We start from the raw sequence: 18516 nt of genomic DNA, 5'->3' as shown, positions 1-18516 counted from the left end.
TCATCTTGAATTGTACTCCCATAATTTCCACATACTGTGGGAGGGACCCGGAGGGAGATAATTTGAATCAAGGGGGTGGTTTCCCCCATGCTGTTCTCATGGTAGTGAATAAGTCTCATGAGATCTGCTGGTTTTATCAGGGGTTTCTGCTTTTGCATCTTTCTCATTCTCTTTTGCTGCTGCCATGTAAGAAAGGGGACCTTTCACCCTCTGCCATGATTATAGACCTCCCGAGTCATGTGGAACTGAACGTCAAATTAAGCCTCCTTTTCTTCCCATCTCGGGTATGTCTTTATCAGCAGCGTAAATATGGACTAATATAGTAAATTAGAGTGGGATGCTGCTGAAAAGATACCCAGAAATGTGGAAGCGACTTTGGAACTGGGTATCAGGCAGAGGTTGCAACAGTTTGGAGGGCTCAGAAGAAGACAGGAAAATGTGGGAAAGTTTGGAACCTCCTAGAGACTTGTTGACTGGCTTTGACAAAAATGTTCATAGTGATGTGAAAAACAAGGTCCAGGCTGAGGTGGTCTCAGATGGAGATGAGGAACTTGTTGGGAACTGGAGCAAAGGTGACTCTTGTTATGCTTTAGCAAAGAGGCTGGTGGCATTTTGTCCCTGACATAGAGATTTGTGGAACTTTGAACCTGAAGGAGATGATTTAGGGTATCTGGCAGAAGAAATTTGTAAGCAGCAAGACATTGAAGAGGTGATTTGGGTGCTGTTAAAAGCAGTCTGTTTTAAAAGGGAAACAGAACATAGAAGTTTGGAAAATTTGTAGCCTGACGATGCAGTAGAAAAGAAAAACCCATTTTTTCAGGAGAAATTCAGCTGGCTGCAGAAATTTGCATTAGTAACAAGGAGCCGAATGTTAATCCCCAAGAAAATGGGGAAAATGTCTCCAGGGCATGTCACAGGTCTTCATGGCAGCCCCACCCTTCACCAACCTGGAAGCCTAGGAGGAAAAAATGGTTTCATGGGCTGGGCCCAGGGTTCCCATGCTGTGTGCAGCCTAGGGACTTGGTGCCTTACGTCCCAGCCGCTTCAGCCATTGCTAAAAGGGGCCAAGTTACAGCTCTGCCCATGGTTTCAGAGGGTGCAAGCCTCAAACCTTGGCAGCTTCCACATGGTGTTGAGCCTGTGGTGCACAGAAGTCAAGAATTGAGGTTTGGGAACCTCCGCCTCGATTTCAGAAGATGTATGGAAACGCCTGGATACCCAGGAAAAAGATTGCTGCAAGGGCGCGGCCCTCATGAAGAACCTCTGCTAGCACAGTGCAGAAGGGAAATCTGGGGTCGGAGCCCCCCCCAGAGTCCCTACTGGGGCACTGCCTAGTGGAGCTGTGAGAAGCGGGCCACCGTCCTCTAGACCCCAGAATGGTAGATCCACCAACAGCTTGCACTGTGCACCTGGAAAAGCCGCAGACACAGCGCCAGCCCATGAAAGCAGCCAGGAGGGGATACCCTGCAGAGCCACAAGGGTGGAGCTGCCCAAGACTATGGGAACCTACCTCTTGCATCAGCATGATCTGGATATGAAACGTGGAGTCAAAGGAGATCATTTTGGAGCTTTAAAATTTTGGAGCTTTAAAATTTGACTGCCCCACTGGATCTCAGACTTGCATGGGCCCTATGACCCCTTTGTTTCTGAATTTCTCCCATTTGGAACAGTTGTATTTACCCAATGCCTGTACCCCCATTGTATCTAGAAAGTAACTAGCTTGCTTTTCATTTTACAGGCTCATAGGCAGAAGGGACTTGCCTTCTCTCAGATGAGACTTTGGACTGTGGACTTTTGGGTTAATGTTGAAATGAATTAAGACTTTGGGGGACTGTTGGGAAGGCATGATTGGTTTTGAGATGTGAGGACATGAGATTTGGAGGGGCCAGGGTAGAATGATACGATTTGGCTCTATGTCCTCACCCAAATCTCATCTTGAATTGTACTCCCATAATTCCCACGTGTTGTGGGAGGGACTTGGTGGGATCTCACCTTGAATTGTACTCCCATAACTACCACGTGTTGTGGGAGGGACTTAGTGGGAGATCATTTGAATCATAGGGGCAGTTTCCCCCATATTGTTCTCGTGGTAGTGAATAAGTCTCATGAGATCTGATGGTTTTATCAGAGGTTTCCACTTTTGCATCTTCCTCATTCTCTCTTGCTGCCACAATGTAAGAAGTGCCTTTTGCCATCTGCCATGATTTTGCGACCTCTGCAGACATGTGGAACCATAAGTCAAATTAAACCTCCTTTTCATCCCAGTCTCGGGAATGTCTTTATCAGGAGCATAAAAACTGACTAATACATCTTGTCTTTCTGATTCTAGTTTCTTCTCTTGCATTTAGGTTTTTAAGTTTAATACTGAACACCAAAATTACAAATCTATTAATAGGATAGAGTCCAAAGTTATTATTCTAAGGAAAATTTAGTCATAGTTGATGGTTTCATATACTTTTGAATCTTGTGCATCCACTTCAATGCTTTCAGTAAGTTTAAATAATGCTCTACAAAATAATGGTATCATTTTTATTTATTATAAGATACTTTCTGTACTACCCAGATGTGATTAAAAGTAAATAAACCGTTTTACTGGAAACCCAGCATTGTTCAATGGGAATGTTTCTAACATTGGGAACAAAATAAATATGATTTATACACACTATTATTTAACATTCTATTATTTAACATTCTACTAGAGAATAATAATAGCTGGTGCAGTCAGAGGTAGGGGGATCTATATTCATATTTGTTTATGTATACATAATAATATCCCTGGATATAAACTAATAGTGATGGGTACCTATTTAGTGGGAGAGAGACTGGGTATACTCTTCATTGTGTATTTTACTTTTTGACATTTGTGCCAAAGTACTTCCTATTAAAATGAGATCATTTGATTGCATAAGTGCATCACATTTGTTAAATTTGAATTAGACTATTTCATCATTGTCTTTATTTCTGAATATCATGCCTATGTGCAGATAATTTTGACAGTTGTACACAGTTGGTCTTTAGTCCAAAATACAGTGCAAATTCACAAAATAGTTATTTTTTTCTTTAGGTTAGCGTCCCCAAAATGAAACATAAGCCAACCAGGCAACAGAAGAAAGTAGCAAAAGGCTATTCCTCCCCAGAACCTGACATTCAAGACTCCTCTGGAAGTGAAGGTAAAAATATTTATTGCAGACTAATGAGAGTCTAACTTTTTAATTACTACACAATTTGATATGAATATGGTTTTTCATATTAACTCAAGTTATGTGAGTTTTGGTCGGGGCAGGGTTGAGATACAAAAGCAATTCTAGATCATAGATAAGTTGTGAGACCAGGACGCAAGGTAAAGAAACAGAAAATGAAAAAGGGGAGACATCTAAATAAAAACCACACTCTAGGCAGGGCATGGTGGCTCACGCCTGTAATCCCAGTACTTTGGGACGCCGAGGTGGGCAGATCACTTGAGGCCAAAAGTTCAAGACCAGCCTGGCTAACATGGGGAAACCCCGTCTCTACTAAAAATATGAAAAAATTAGCCAGGTGCGGTGGTGCATACCTGTAATCCCAGCTACTTGGGAGGCTGAGACACGAGAATTGCTTGAACCCCGGAGGTGGAAGATGCACTGAACCGAGATCACACTACTGCACTCCAGCCTGGGTGACAAAGTGAGACCCTGTCTCAAAAAAAAAAAAAAAAAAGAACCACACTCTAGTAGTAGCTACCTCTTATGCCTTGTTAACCTCTGAAAAATTGCTGATGGTTCCCTAGATTGAATTCAGAAGCATTTTTTGAGCTTTGAACTCAGTTCCATGCTTCAAAAATGTTTTTCATTTCCAGAGTAAATTACTGTAGTGTTTGGAAGTGACAGACAATAAAAATATAAAACTTAGCAACTGCTAGCTTAAATTGTACTCCATTCTTATTCGAGTCAGATAATGTGTAAAGTATCTTGAACTACATTGAGATATAATCATGAAAGGATTAAAGTGATGTTTGTGACATGACAAAAAAAAAAAAAAACTTTAAGCCATAATCTCTACTGAGTTTACACTGAACTAGGGAGCTCATTTTAACCTATAAAGATAACACTAGAGGTGAATAAATGGTAGATTACTAAGAAATTAGATGACAAGTGATAAAGAGTTTAAAGGAGAGGGAGCTCAATTCAGTTTGAGGGAAAGTTCTTAGAATCCTGATGAATTATTAAGATTTCTAATGGATTATAGCAATCTAGGCTTGGGGAGTGGGGTAGGGGTAACATACTAGAGTAGTTAGAGGAATGAACCGAATAAAGGTTTAAAAGCAGGAGTCACGTGGCATACCAGTGTGTTAGAAGAGAGTATTGGTTGTATTGTTATTATTCCCATTTTACGAGAAAAGAAACTGAGACACAAGTTAACCTGCCTAAGGTCACATACCCCATAAGTAGGTATATGTATGTTATATATGCAGATTTTTTGGCTCCTTAATTCACCCTGTCATCCACTTTACTATATTACTATAATGTATCAACAGACATTTATTGAGTAATTAATTTGTGCCAGACTGTATGTTAAATACACCTTACAACAACCCTGTGAAGTCTGGTATTATTATCCCTATTTTTAAAATGAGAAAGCTGACACTTGTAGAGAGGTTAAGTAGGATCTGAACAAAAATGGAAAGGAAGGAATGCATATGTAGGGAATTTGGAAAAACATGTACAGCTTGCTGATTGGCAGTAAAAATTTGCAGAAGTGGTGTCGAAAGGGATTTAAAGTTTAGGTAACTAAACACTAACAATAAAAAATTGGAAAAAAGGGCTCAAGAAGCTGACTTCAGAGGTAGGCAAATGGGCAAGGAACAGAAGAGAGTAATACCTTCCTCAAGTTGATATGTATTTCTAATGAATTATTTCTGTTTTAATTAGTTAAAAAAACTGGTGCCATCCAAAATTCAACTAATGTGTAGTACTTTAAATGTATTTGTAGTGTTCTAGTATTGCAATGATGTGTTTGAAACTTCAAAAGTGCAGAGTATTCATATTACTATGCTAATCTCTAGGCTACAAAAACAAATACCCAGGAAAATTTTTATTACATGAGACACATTAAATTGAACTGTAGATTATTTTTATAGTTTCAACTTCATTCTAAATGTCTTTTTAGCTCAATCAGTAAAACCAAGTACAAGAAGAAAGAAAGGAATAGAACTGGGAGACATTCAGAGTTCCATCGAATCTATAAAACAAACACAGGAAGAAATTAAAAGGTAATAATATAATGACACTGATTATTCATTTGAGACCAAGGAGTAGTTAAGAATCCTGTTATATGGGAAATCATATGCAGACTTCATATTTTTATAACATTCAGCTAAGCTAAAATACAGTGTTTAGCCTCTATCACCTGATGTTTGACACTTACGAAATTCCTCCAGCACTAAAATACTTGGGAAGGAAGGAGAGGTGGTTTTTTCTCTGTGAGGGTAGAATTGGAATCACTTTATTTTACTCCTATAGCATGCTAGGAATGTAGCTGGGTTGCATGTGGAGGTGGGATTGTTTCTGAGAAAGTCAGTTAACAAAGGCCTCTATAGTCCCCTCTGTGCATGGCTGTTATTTCATTGGAATGCATCAGTTGAAATATTGAAATACATCCATAACATTGGGTAAATATTTACTCCCTGAGCCCTTAAGTATTCCTCTTTGCAGTCCCAGACCCCGCCCCCCCCCCACCCCTACATACCACCCCATGACCCAGCAACTAAAAATTATTAACATTAAATGCTCTGTGACTGTTTAATATCAAATTGTGGGCTCTGTGCCAACATTTCTGGCAAATCATTACAAAATTTGTTGTTGCTTATTTTTATAGAAATATTATGGCTCTTCGAAATCATTTAGTTTCAAGCACACCGGCCACGGATTATTTTCTGCAACAAAAAGACTACTTCATCATTTTCCTCCTGATTTTGCTTCAAGTCATAATAAACTTCATGTTCAAGTAGAAGTTCTCTACCATTGAATCAGTGAACTAGAAAGATCTGATTTGGCCTGGGACCAGTGTTCAAGTTGGTTTGGTCTTTATTAAAAATCACAATATTCCAAAAACAAAAAAACCTAGGAGATAAATGTAGAGGTATTGACTTTTCGTATCTTTTATCTTCACACTGAAACAAGAGCTATCCTATTTGATTATTAAAGTGAGCTATGTGTTAAGTGCCAGGACATTTCTAGCTTTTGTGAGAATGTGTCTACATATGAGTATAATAAACCCACATGTATACACAATTGTCTCTTATGTACTCCTACCTGACAGTAGTCTTTGTATTCTATAGTATGTTCTGAGATATAATGTTAACATTGTTCATAACAAAAAATGCTATCAATCTTATAAATATATGTAATCTATTTTCTTCATAAAACAGGCAGAAAAGTTTTATCAGTAAGGAATTACAGATTGAGAAATGATGGAATAATAGACATAATTAATTCAATACACTACTGTTAAAATCATTTGCAAAGCACTCAGCTCAATTATCTTAGAAAGAAAGAAAAAGTATGAATGGTCAAAATGAATACATCGAGAGAGATAAATGGCAAATTGCTTTTTTAAAAGTTTACATAAGTTTTTTTTAACCCCTAGAATTTAATATTTGTAGATCCAGGTAAATATATATACTTACGTGTATATCAGTATAAAAACACTGGTGTGCAATTAATTGGATTGATTATAATACCACCTTAAGCACTTGCTGAAAAAAGTGTGGTCAAAATTGATTGCTGTCCTTTTGTCTTATTTTTGTTTTTCTTAAGTCAGCTGGTTCATAACATAGGCCAAATTCTAGAGATGTTTATAGGGCATTTGAAGTGCTGATAATTCATGTTTTTTCATTATGAAAACTTATTTTAGCTTTAGACTCTAGTGTGTTCAGTGAATAAGTAGAATATAAAAAAATATAACCAGTATTTTACTTCAAAAGCCAAAAAGAGGCAATAAGAAAAGACACTTTGTGGTGGCCTTTATGTGTACATTAAAATTGGTTTCTGTAAAACGTGTAATAAGTTGAGTATCTACGAAGAGTATCAAGTTCTGAAGTTTAATTTTTTTATTATCCTCCTCTCTTCTTAGTAACTTCTTTCTGTGGCAAAACCACAATTCTTTAAGATTCCTATTGTTCAGGCTAAGGCAAATTTTTTTGTTTGTTTCTTCAGTTTAATATTTTGATTTTGTGTTTTTACATAAATATTTATATTCCTTGAAAGCAATTTTTGCCAAGGTAGTTCAGTTTAGGAATATGTTGTTCTAAAATATGTCTTAGAATCCTGAAAGCATAGATTTTGAAATGTTTTTTTAATGAAAATGAAGGTCAGAGAGAATAATTGCCCTGACCACATTTGCCTTTCAGTAGGAGGAGGCTGTGAAATAGTAAAATTATAATCGTTTATGCCATGATAAATACAAGATTGGTAAATAAATACATTGATTGGTAAATTATGAGAATCAAAATGATAAAAAGAGCCTGCTTTTTTCCCTAACCAATATAGCTATCTTAAGTATCCTTAGGTTTCTGTGAAGAACCATTTCCCATGTTTTCTTGGCAAAATAATGCTGTATTCCATATGTACATGTGAAATGATGTTTTAAATTGATAAAAGCTTAAATAAGATCTACCTATACCCAGTATTTTCATGATATTAGAACAAATGGGTTTTTGGTTATATTTTATATTTGTCAATATAATTTTTGTATTCACATTCTGTTACACTCTGCCTATTCATTGATATATGATATTCTGTAAATATTGTACAATTTGATCTTTTTTATGGTTTAAATTAGTTAATTACATACAAATTGATTGGCTTATCACAAAAATCATTTCATCAGTAAACCTTGTTAACATTTTGTATTGGTGACCCACCTCTTAGGACTTTGGTCTTATCCACGTGTATGTTGTTTTCATTTGGTCCAAATAATATTTTATTTGTATGGGTATCTTCTAAGACTAAATAGGTAGTTGTGTTCTTTATTTTTAAAATTTCTTTTTAGAGCAAATGTTATGGGTTCTTACCCAAAGAGTCAAAAACTATTTCTTAAGAAAGAGCAGGGTTATTCATGACTGTTCTTTATACACTAAAAGCATGCATCTAATCTAATAGTCCTCTTATTATGCTTTTAGTTGTATGAGTCTCTTTCTATGAACTGAACACAAAACTCAGGAATTGGTGGCTTAATTTTAGATCAGTGCTTGTACTAGGCTTAGTTATATGAATCTTTATAACCCATAATTACTAACTTTGTAGCCATATATGTAATTGACTTTGAATGTTATTTACCTGAAATTAATCTTCCTTCACACATGGATTCATAATGTGATTTACGGTTCCCAGTTGTCTGAGAGCCTCATGAGGGTTTCTAGGATTTATGACCTTATGACCAATTTTTTTCATTTACCAAGATTTTATTTTCCTACATGAAAATTTAATTGAGTAATAATTATTCACATGTGCATTTTCTTTTTAGCTGTTAAATGTACTATGCCATCATCCACCATTTAGTAAGATGTAGCTGGCCCAGGACATGTAAAAAAAACAACAACAACAACAATAAATAGGGCATGTGAAATGTTAAGTTACAGCAATAGATATTTTATTTGTATTTCATGTTAGTACTTTTTTGTTTTATATCACTTATAAAGGTACAGTGTACTCTTTGTCACAGCTCAGTTGGTAACTGCATTCCATTGAAAAGTTGGCCTTGTAAAATACAACTCTCATTTAATATTCATGCTTTTGTGCCTTTAAGAAAATATTTTTTGTCATTATTTGTGTTACAGAACTATAATGTGATTCAAGGTGTTTATAGGCTTGTCATAAAAGGGTCATTTCTGTGTGTTACTTTCTTTTTATATAGCTATAGTATATTTAAACAATAATGCTATCTTTTATAGGGGTTTGTCTATTTACCTATTCTTTACTCAGACATTGATGTAGACTTGTCAGATTATTCTGAGTATTGTTAACAGTGCCTTTTCGATGGAATCACACTTTTTGGCTGTCACCTTGTGCCATATACACACAAAATTTTGTGGAAGGCAGTTTTAACTTTCTGAAGAATATCTGTCAAAATTTAAGAAAACAAATGTATAAAATTCCATTTTTTCCAGTGTTTAGCATTTCTAGTAAGCAGTGAGGTTGTTTGACATACAGTGATGATGGCATTATTGATAAGCCATACATGAGACTGCAGATTATATTGAATCATATTAAATGTACAGAAATAAAATATTAGATTTATATCAAATTTTCCAATTTGAACCAGTGGGGAAAATCCCACAGAAATCAGTAAGTTTACATTTCAATTTCTATCTTATTTGACTAAGTGGAAAGAGATTCTTTAAAATGTATAACCTGCCATTATGTAATTTGGTTTCATTTTATTCTACCTGTTGTGTGAGTTTAGTATATTTAATTTACTTTTTGTTACTCTTTACATACTGTTTATTTTTGTTAGTTTTTAATTGAAGATGGACTGTTGAAATTGTATAGGACCAGTGTCTTATTAATATGATTAATATATTTAGAAGAGCCACATGAAACCCATGACAAAATGAATGTGAATATTCTTTCTAAAAATTTAGAAAATGTTATCTTTTTGCATTTATTATGTAAAACTGTTTTACAGTATCAAAATTTTTCACTTAAAGAAAAAAAATGCCATGAAACATTTGAACTGATGAGCCACAGAACTTCAGTTGAAATTTTTTTCACTTTTTAGCATGCTAAATACACATCTGAGTTTAAATGTTCTGTTTAATGGCCATTCATAAATTCAAGCACTACCACTGGTCAGTTTTGTGTGATAGAATAAAAATATGTTACCTGCAGTGTAAGTACAGCACACTGTCAAATTCTTTTCCTTAAGGTGCACAGTAAATGTACAGATAGTTATAGGCCACTGTTTTGTAATGTAGTACATTTCTAATCTATTATTCCTAACCTATTATAACTGTTTGCAGAAAGAAAAGAATTTTTCTAATAATCTGTAAAATTATGCTAACTTCTACAAGTAGGCTTCTAAATAAAATTTTTAAAAAGAGCAAACGGTGATCAAGTGACTTTTAATACAATATGATGACTAAATTATTGCTAATTTGTTTTAATCCCCCCTTTTGTGGGGATAGGGATAGCTGCAAAGGATGGCAAAGGGCTTGAAAGGGATTCAACAGTGAGAATCCCTGAAGTATGCTTTGCTTGGTGCCTTATATTCATTCTTCTCGAATCCTCTATGAGAACCTTAAGTGGACGTTAGCCAGATTTTATACATGAAGATGCTGAGGCTCAGAGAGGTTGAAAGTCTCCAAAAGCTGCAGAGTAAGAGTGGTAGCCGACTCTTATTTTAAGAGTAAAAGCACAAGTTTGAATCTGTATCTCCGTGGTACACTTAAATAGAACTCTAATAGCACTTCACTTCTAAATGTCAGGAATATAATCCACTGCTTGAATCTATATTGAGTAATGTAACCCCTTTGTTATGAGTAGCACCACAAAAAAAACCCTACTATTAAACATATACGAAATCCATATGAAAGGGTTTCCCCCCCCCCCCCCCTCAGATCACCTATTAGTCCATACTGAGTCAACATCAGATGAGTTCCGAGACATCATTCCTCTCTGGTTTTCCCCCACCCTCCTTTCTTCCCATTCTTGCTCTCTGCTCAGGGTCCAGTTGCTTCTGGCTGTCATTTGGTTTGGTTTTATTAATTGGGGAGAAAAAGATGGGAGGGCCTGCCGGTTCCTCCTATCTTGTTCATAGCAATAAGGATTAAGGAAAACGGCCCCTCATTGTCCAACCTCGTGAAACATCTACAAGATCATTTTCTTGCTAATATTGGCATGCTTCAACTCTAGATGATGTATGTTGTGCCATTATGCTAGTTGAATCTTCTGCATCTCACAAAATATCACTTGTGGGAATAATAAACCAGGAGAGTGGTGACCTACCACGGTAATTTGGTGGGTGCGTCAGAGGCATCTGAACCAGAGCAACTCCAGTAATTTGGTGGGTGCGTCAGAGGCATCTGAACCAGAGCAACTCCATCTTGAATAGGAGCTGGGTAAAATGAGGCTAAGATCTACTAGGCTGCATTCCCAGATGATTAAGGCATTCTAAGTCACAGGATGAGATAGGAGGTTGGCACAAGATACAGGTCATAAAGACCTTGCTGATAAAACAGGTTGCAGTAAAGAAGCCAGCCAAAACCCACCAAAACCAAGATGGCCACGAGAGTGACCTCTGGTTGTCCTCACTGCTATACTCCCACCAGCACCAAAGACAGTTTACAAATGCCATGGCAATGTCAGGAAGTTACCCTATATGGCCTAAAGAGGGGAGGCATAAATAATCCACTCCTTGTTTAGCATATCATCAAGAAATAACCATAAAAATCGGCAACCAGCAGCCCTTGGGGCTGCTTTGCCTATGGAGTAACCATTCTTTTATTCCTCTTTCTTAATAAACTTGCTTTCACTTTATGGACTCGTCCTGAATTCTTTCTTGCATGAGATCCAAGAACCCTCTCTTGGGGTCTGGATTGGGACCCTTTTCCTCTGACAGGTGTAGTATAAATATCTGTTGAGTGCTAACTATGCCAGGCACTATGCAAAGTGTTTAGTGAACATTCTCCACCTACTCAAAACCTCTTGAGATTTTTATTTTGTATATGTTATCTCCACTGGTTTTTTTGGCGGGGATTGTTTTGTTTTGAGACAAGGTCTCGCTCTGTCGCCCAGGCTGGAGTGCAGTGGTGCGATCTTGGCTCACTGCAACCTCCCTTTCCGAGTTCAAGTGATTCTCATACCTCAGCCTCCAGAGTAGCTGGGATTACAAGCATGCACCACCATGCCCAGCTAATTTTTGTATTTTTAGTAGAGACGGGATTTTGCTATGTTGGCCATGCTGGTCTTGAACTCTCGGCCTCCTGTGATCTCCCACCTCGGCCTCCCAAAGTCCTGGAATTACAGCCATGAGCCACTGCGGCAGGCCCATTGTTTGTAAAGATGAGAAAAGCAGAGATCAAAGAGGTTACTTGGTGAATGCCACAGGTAAGGAAATGACAGAGCAAACCCAGGTCTGAATCCAAAGCCCATACTCTCAAGTGCCTGTGTTTTAGGCCAGGCAAGGTGGCTCATGCCTGTAATCCTAAAACTTTGGAAGGCCAAGTTGGGAGGATCACTTGAGGCCAGGAATTCAAGATCAGCCTGGGCAACACAGGGAGACCCTGTCTCTACTAAAAGAGAAAATAACCAGGCGTAGTGAGGCACAAAGCGACTTGAAGGCTAAGACAGGAGGATCACGAGCTCAGGAATGCGGAGCTGCAGTAAGCTATGATCTCTCCACTGCACTCCAGCCTGGGCGGCAGAGTGAAACTTCATCTCTTAAAAAAGAAAAAAATGTTAGACAGTATTTTCTGTCTTTGGGTTATATACAATAATCCTTGGCCATGTGTTTTAAAGCATACTGTTGATCACCGACGTGATTAATGGATTTAAATCTGTACAGCGGCTCATGCCTGTAATCCCAACACTCTGAAAGGCCGTGGCAGGTGGATCATTCAGGTCATGAGTTCGAGACCAGCCTGGTCAACATGGTGACATCCCCATCTCTACTAAAAATACAAATATTGGCGGGGCACAGTGGCGTATGCCTGTAATCCCAGCTACTTGAGAGGCTGAGGCACGGGAATCGCTTGAGCCCGGGAGGCGGAGGTTGCAGTCAGCCGAGATTGTGCCACTGCACTCCAGCCTGGGCGACAGAGCGAGAGTCCATCTCAAAAAATAAATAGAGACTTCGCATCATTTCTGCTTAATATATTTGTGGTGTCTAGAGTTTTATTGTGATACCTGAGTCTAGGAAATGTGGTAAAGCCTCTGCAGCAGACCTAAAGCCTGCAATTCATGGCTGTGGCCAGGCTCTCCTCACCTGTCCTGCATCTACAAATTATTTCCGTTATGGTAAGGAGAGCAACTCGTGGAGAATGTGGACAGGAACATGCGTGAATCCAAGGCAGAGGTTTTGCCCCGGAAAAAGCAGCTTCTGGCAGGGGATGAAAGCCAGCAGAGTTCCAACCGGGGTGCCCTCTCCTTCACGCAGGCCCCACTACCGTGTTGACTTAGGAAGAAAGTTTCTCGGGAGACTAAGGGATTTGGGGGCAGCGGACGCCACTGGAGGGAGATGAATTCACCTAGGGAGCCGGGGAGGGGCTTAGGGTTGCCTCTCCAGGCACAGCTGCTGGAAATCCTAGTCTGTTTTTTCTGTCTTCGCGTACAACGGGCCAGCTCACCCCACCTGGCAAAGCTGCAGGGCTTTTCCACCAAGCGGACAGAAGGGCAGCCCTCTCGCCCAACCAAGAAGCCGTGCTACCCCGGCTTCGGCTCCTGGCTTCCGGGTTTTCTCCCCGCCTATTCCGTTTCCGGCTGTTCCCACCCCTGTTTTCGGTCGTCCCGGGTGTTCTGCAAGCTGGTCAAAAAGGGGAAGCGGCCCAGATATGTTAAGTTCTATGGCCGCTGCAGGGTCTGTGAAGGCGGCGTTGCAGGTGGCCGAGGTGCTGGAAGCCATCGTGAGCTGCTGCGTGGGGCCCGAGGGACGGCAAGTTTTGTGTACGAAGCCCACTGGCGAGGTGCTTCTCAGCCGGAATGGAGGCCGCCTCCTGGAGGCGCTACACTTAGAGCATCCCATAGCCAGGTACCCGCGTCCCACACGCTAACCCGTAGCCGGGCACCCCAGGCAGCCTCTGTGGAGCTCTTGTCCCATCCTGAGGCGATGCGTACTTAGAAAGACTGACCTCGGGTGAAACCGCTGTATGCTCGGAATTAGAGCCCTGCCCAAGGGAACACTCCTGCACCCCAAATCTTACCAATTCCCAAGACCACTTCTCCCCACTCCACCCAACGGTGGAATCTTGGAATAGAGCAGAGTTTTTTCCAAGAAAGGAAAAAACTAAGGATGTGTCAAAGGAACAATATTCTCATTTTATGCTTATGGCTGTGTAAACATGGTTTTAAGATGTGGGAAGCCAGCCTTCTGAAAATGAGTTGCTTTATTTCTTTTTTGTACAGGATGATAGTGGACTGTGTTTCCAGTCATCTCAAAAAAACAGGAGATGGTGCAAAAACATTTATTATCTTTCTTTGCCATTTGCTTAGAGGACTTCATGCAATCACAGACAGAGAAAAGGATCCTTTGATGTGTGAAAACATTCAAACCCAGGGAAGGCATTGGAAAAATTGTTCTCGGTGGAAATTTATTTCCCAGGCTCTCCTAACGTTTCAGACACAAATATTAGACGGTATTATGGACCAGTACCTAAGTAGACACTTTTTGTCTATCTTTTCGTCTGCTAAAGAGAGAACATTGTGTAGGAGCTCTTTAGAGTTGCTCTTAGAAGCATACTTTTGTGGAAGAGTGGGAAGAAATAATCATAAATTTATTTCACAGTTGATGTGTGACTACTTTTTCAAGTGTATGACTTGTAAAAGTGGGATTGGTGTATTTGAGTTAGTGGATGACCATTTTGTAGAGTTGAATGTTGGTGTCACTGGCCTTCCTGTTTCAGATTCCAGGATCATAGCTGGTCTTGTGCTTCAGAAAGATTTTTCTGTGTACCGCCCAGCAGATGGTGACATGCGAATGGTGATAGTAACAGAAACCATTCAGCCTCTTTTTTCCACTTCTGGATCAGAGTTTATTCTAAATTCAGAAGCACAGTTTCAGACATCTCAATTTTGGATTATGGAAAAGACAAAAGCAATAATGAAACATCTACATAGTCAGAATGTAAAATTGCTCATATCTAGTGTGAAACAACCAGATTTAGTTATTTATTATGCAGGGGTGAATGGCATATCAGTGGTTGAGTGTTTATCATCAGAAGAAGTTTCTCTTATCCGGAGGATCATTGGTCTTTCTCCATTTGTACCACCACAGGCCTTTTCGCAGTGTGAAATACCTAACACTGCTTTGGTGAAATTTTGTAAACCTCTTATCCTTAGATCCAAAAGATATGTTCATCTAGGCTTGATAAGCACATGTGCATTTATACCACACTCTATAGTTCTTTGTGGACCAGTGCAGGGTCTCATTGAACAACATGAGGATGCTTTACATGGAGCACTTAAAATGCTTCGGCAATTATTTAAAGACCTTGATCTAAATTACATGACACAAACCAATGACCAAAATGGCACTTCAAGTCTTTTTATTTATAAGAACAGTGGAGAAAGTTATCAAGCACCAGATCCTGGTAATGGCTTAATACAAAGGCCTTATCAGGACACAGTTGTAGAGAACAAAGATGCATTGGAAAAAACTCAAACATATTTAAAAGTACATTCTAATTTGGTAATTCCAGATGTAGAATTAGAAACATATATTCCGTATTCAACCCCCACACTGACACCAACAGATAGATTCCAAACAGTTGAAACGCTGACATGTTTGTCTTTGGAAAGAAACAGGCTAACTGATTATTATGAACCATTACTCAAGAACAATTCCACTGCTTATTCAACAAGGGGAAATAGAATAGAAATTTCTTACGAAAATTTACAGGTCACAAATATTACTAGAAAGGGAAGTATGTTACCAGTGAGCTGTAAGTTACCGAATATGGGTACTTCCCAGAGTTACCTTTCCTCATCTATGCCAGCTGGTTGTGTTTTGCCAGTAGGTGGTAATTTTGAGATCTTGTTACATTACTATCTTCTCAATTATGCCAAAAAATGCCATCAATCAGAAGAAACCATGGTTAGTATGATAATAGCTAATGCACTTTTAGGCATTCCCAAAGTCCTTTATAAATCTAAAACAGGAAAGTACAGCTTTCCACATACATATATAAGAGCTGTCCATGCACTGCAAACCAATCAACCCTTGGTAAGCAGTCAGACAGGTTTGGAATCAGTAATGGGTAAATACCAGCTACTAACTTCAGTTCTTCAGTGTTTGACAAAAATATTAACCATTGACATGGTAATCACTGTTAAGAGACACCCTCAGAAAGTTCACAATCAAGATTCAGAAGATGAACTATAACATCAGAAGTTTTTAATTAACCAAACTTTTCATCTAACTCAAGCCAAGTAAAGCAGTCATGTGACCACTGGTTCTAAAGTCAGTTCCGTCTACTTAGGAAAATAGCGTAATTTTAAAAGTCTTTAGAAGAAGCACACTAAGGTCACCAGACCAGATACAAATATTAAATTACTTTATGGAACAAATCTAGAGGGGAAGCCAAGATTTGGCTAAGTGTGTCTGTTTTTTCCCTATTTTATGCCTCTGTGTCTCAGCTCTGTGTTAGCCTATGTGTTTAGGGGAGGGTTTTTCTTTATAGCTCCTTTTTACTCTTCTGTATCTTTTTCACTCCAGCGCTCCTTCATCGTTACATGTTTAGTTCATAGAATCATTTAATCTCTGATTTGGGTGGGCTTATTCTAATTGTTTTTAATATTGAATACATTATTTGCATTAATTTTCCCTACTCATACTTTGTAAAGCTGAGTAAAAGGCTCAAATTATTTTTTCAAAAAGCATAAAATTAAATTAGCAGTGAGTAAAAGGCTCAAATTTTTTTTCAAAAAGCATAAAATTAATTTTTACTTTTATGTGGTCATTGGTTTACTGCCACTTCATTTGGAAAACTTGGATAGATTTTCACCTTTGATATACCTTTGAATATATGTTACCTGAAATATAACTGTGCATTGTTAACTCTTTCATTTCTGTAGTAAAAGGTTAATACTAGAAAGGATATGCAATTAATAATTTGATTTTCTCCTGACCCCAAGAGCTTGTAAGGATATCTCATGTATTTACTGGTTTTTCTTGTATCTGGTGCATAGCCAGAGTTCCACAGTAACAAATAATTTGACAATTTTTATTTCTAATGTTTATTTCTGTTTTATTTTGAATTTTTATTTCTAATTTATTTCATTTACAAATGTTCATATTTTAAAAACTTGTCAATGTAAATAATATGATGCATCTTATCATGGACAAGGACAGTGTTTTCTACCTTTATCAGTTCTCTGTAATACCCAAAACAGTGCTGTATTTACTCCAAGTATTCAGAAGTGCTTGTTGAATAAAACAGTGTTATCTTTAATTCATTCCTTTAAATACATGTTTCCAGTTTACTTATTCAACAGATTCTTACTTGGGATTGACTGAAGAAAAAAAACTTTAATTATAGTTGAATAAGTGTTGACTAATGTATTTTTAAAACTATAATATCAAAATTTTTTATATTAAATGTAATTCTGATTTTTTAAACATTTATGCTATATGATGCATTATTTTGTTTCTGTGACTATGGAGAGAATAAATTAGCTCTTTTGCTGAATTCATGGATGAATGAACTTTAAAACTGCTGCATAATTTTTTTCATTTTTTTTTTTAATTGCCTTTCAGGTCATTTGGTCACTTTGCTTTTTTTGTGGTTGTTTAAAACACTCCTCCATTACTGTTAAGCATTTAATGACTTCCAGACATGCCCAGTGCTTTGCATATGATAAGCATTTAATAGGTATAGTCACTAGTCCAGGAGCCCTGTTGAGGTAGGACTGGGTCTTTGTACGTTTGGCATTTGGTCTAATATCTTACACACAATAGATGCCTATTGAGGGCCTATTTGTTGAGTGAATCTGTCATTTGGTCCTCATAGATGAGATTATAATTTCTATAAACTTTCATGGGCAAAGGATCTATTTTGGGGAGGAGCAGAAAGTGTAGAACAGATCTACACAAAGTAATCCTTTTTCTTTTCATTAAAAGAAACCCCTCAAAAATGGTGGTAAAACTTTCATGGATTTATCCTTATTTACAGAATAACACTAGAGAGTTTACATCACTGAGTTAGATAGGAAAGCACTTTAAAAAATGTAATTACATTATACTTATACCCTCTACCACAAAGGATGTGAAGTGACCTGCAATAAGAACAGACCATCCCCACCCAAGAAAAGGAACAGACAAAATTACAGTAAAATCTGAATGAAAATTAAAGAATCAAGACCAAGGAAAATGTAAAGGCCAGTTAAAATCAAAATCAAGATCATGTTTCTATTTTTTACTGCTGCATAATGAATAATCCCAAAACTTAGTTTTTTTGAATCATTATGTTATTTACTTGTGGTTCTGGGGGTTGACTGGGCTTAACTGGACAACTTTCACTGCATTCTGTTGTTTGAGCAGTCATAAGCATCACCTGAGGTTCAAAGGAGAAGAATGCAGGCCCCACCGCTCAATGGGAACAGTGTCAGTGTCACATCATAAGAGCATGTGGGATGGGATATATTGAGGCAGCTATCTTTGGAAAATACAATCTGCTACACCATGGGAGGGAAAAGACAAATACGCATTAACTTCTCAGCTGCGTTTCTTTTTATTATTAAGTTACATGTCGATCCACCTCCCACAAACACATTTTCTCCAATAACCTTTATAGACCTTCTTATTTTTTCTCATTGGCCAGCATGAGCC

General features: G+C 38.0%; 2 protein-coding genes across 9 annotated transcripts in view; both read left to right on the top strand.

Annotated features, from left to right (window-relative positions):
- OSBPL8 (oxysterol binding protein like 8) overlaps window positions 1–10082 on the top strand; it is a 208131-nt gene extending 198049 nt beyond the window's left edge. For all 8 annotated transcript variants that reach the window (XM_009425876.5, XM_509228.9, XM_063785931.1 and 5 more), the window contains 3 exons: window positions 3065–3170; window positions 5146–5248; window positions 5854–10082. In XM_009425876.5, coding sequence (XP_009424151.1) covers window positions 3065–3170; window positions 5146–5248; window positions 5854–5986 — 342 coding nt within the window. In that variant the 3' untranslated portion in view covers window positions 5987–10082. The remainder of the gene's footprint in view (window positions 1–3064; window positions 3171–5145; window positions 5249–5853) is intronic.
- A 3224-nt stretch (window positions 10083–13306) lies between these two features.
- Window positions 13307–17154, top strand: BBS10 (Bardet-Biedl syndrome 10). The gene is made up of 2 exons (XM_001161619.7): window positions 13307–13722; window positions 14097–17154. The coding sequence occupies exons 1-2, from the start codon at window positions 13526–13528 to the stop codon at window positions 16069–16071; spliced, it is 2172 nt and encodes a 723-aa protein (XP_001161619.5). The 5' UTR covers window positions 13307–13525; the 3' UTR covers window positions 16072–17154.
- The last annotated feature ends 1362 nt before the right edge of the window (window positions 17155–18516 follow it).

Source organism: Pan troglodytes, chromosome 10 (genome assembly GCF_028858775.2).
Source record: "Pan troglodytes isolate AG18354 chromosome 10, NHGRI_mPanTro3-v2.0_pri, whole genome shotgun sequence".
Taxonomy (NCBI): Eukaryota; Metazoa; Chordata; class Mammalia; order Primates; family Hominidae; genus Pan; species Pan troglodytes.
The sequence above is the reverse complement of the archived record's forward strand: the minus strand, read 5'-3'. Positions and strand labels throughout refer to the sequence as shown.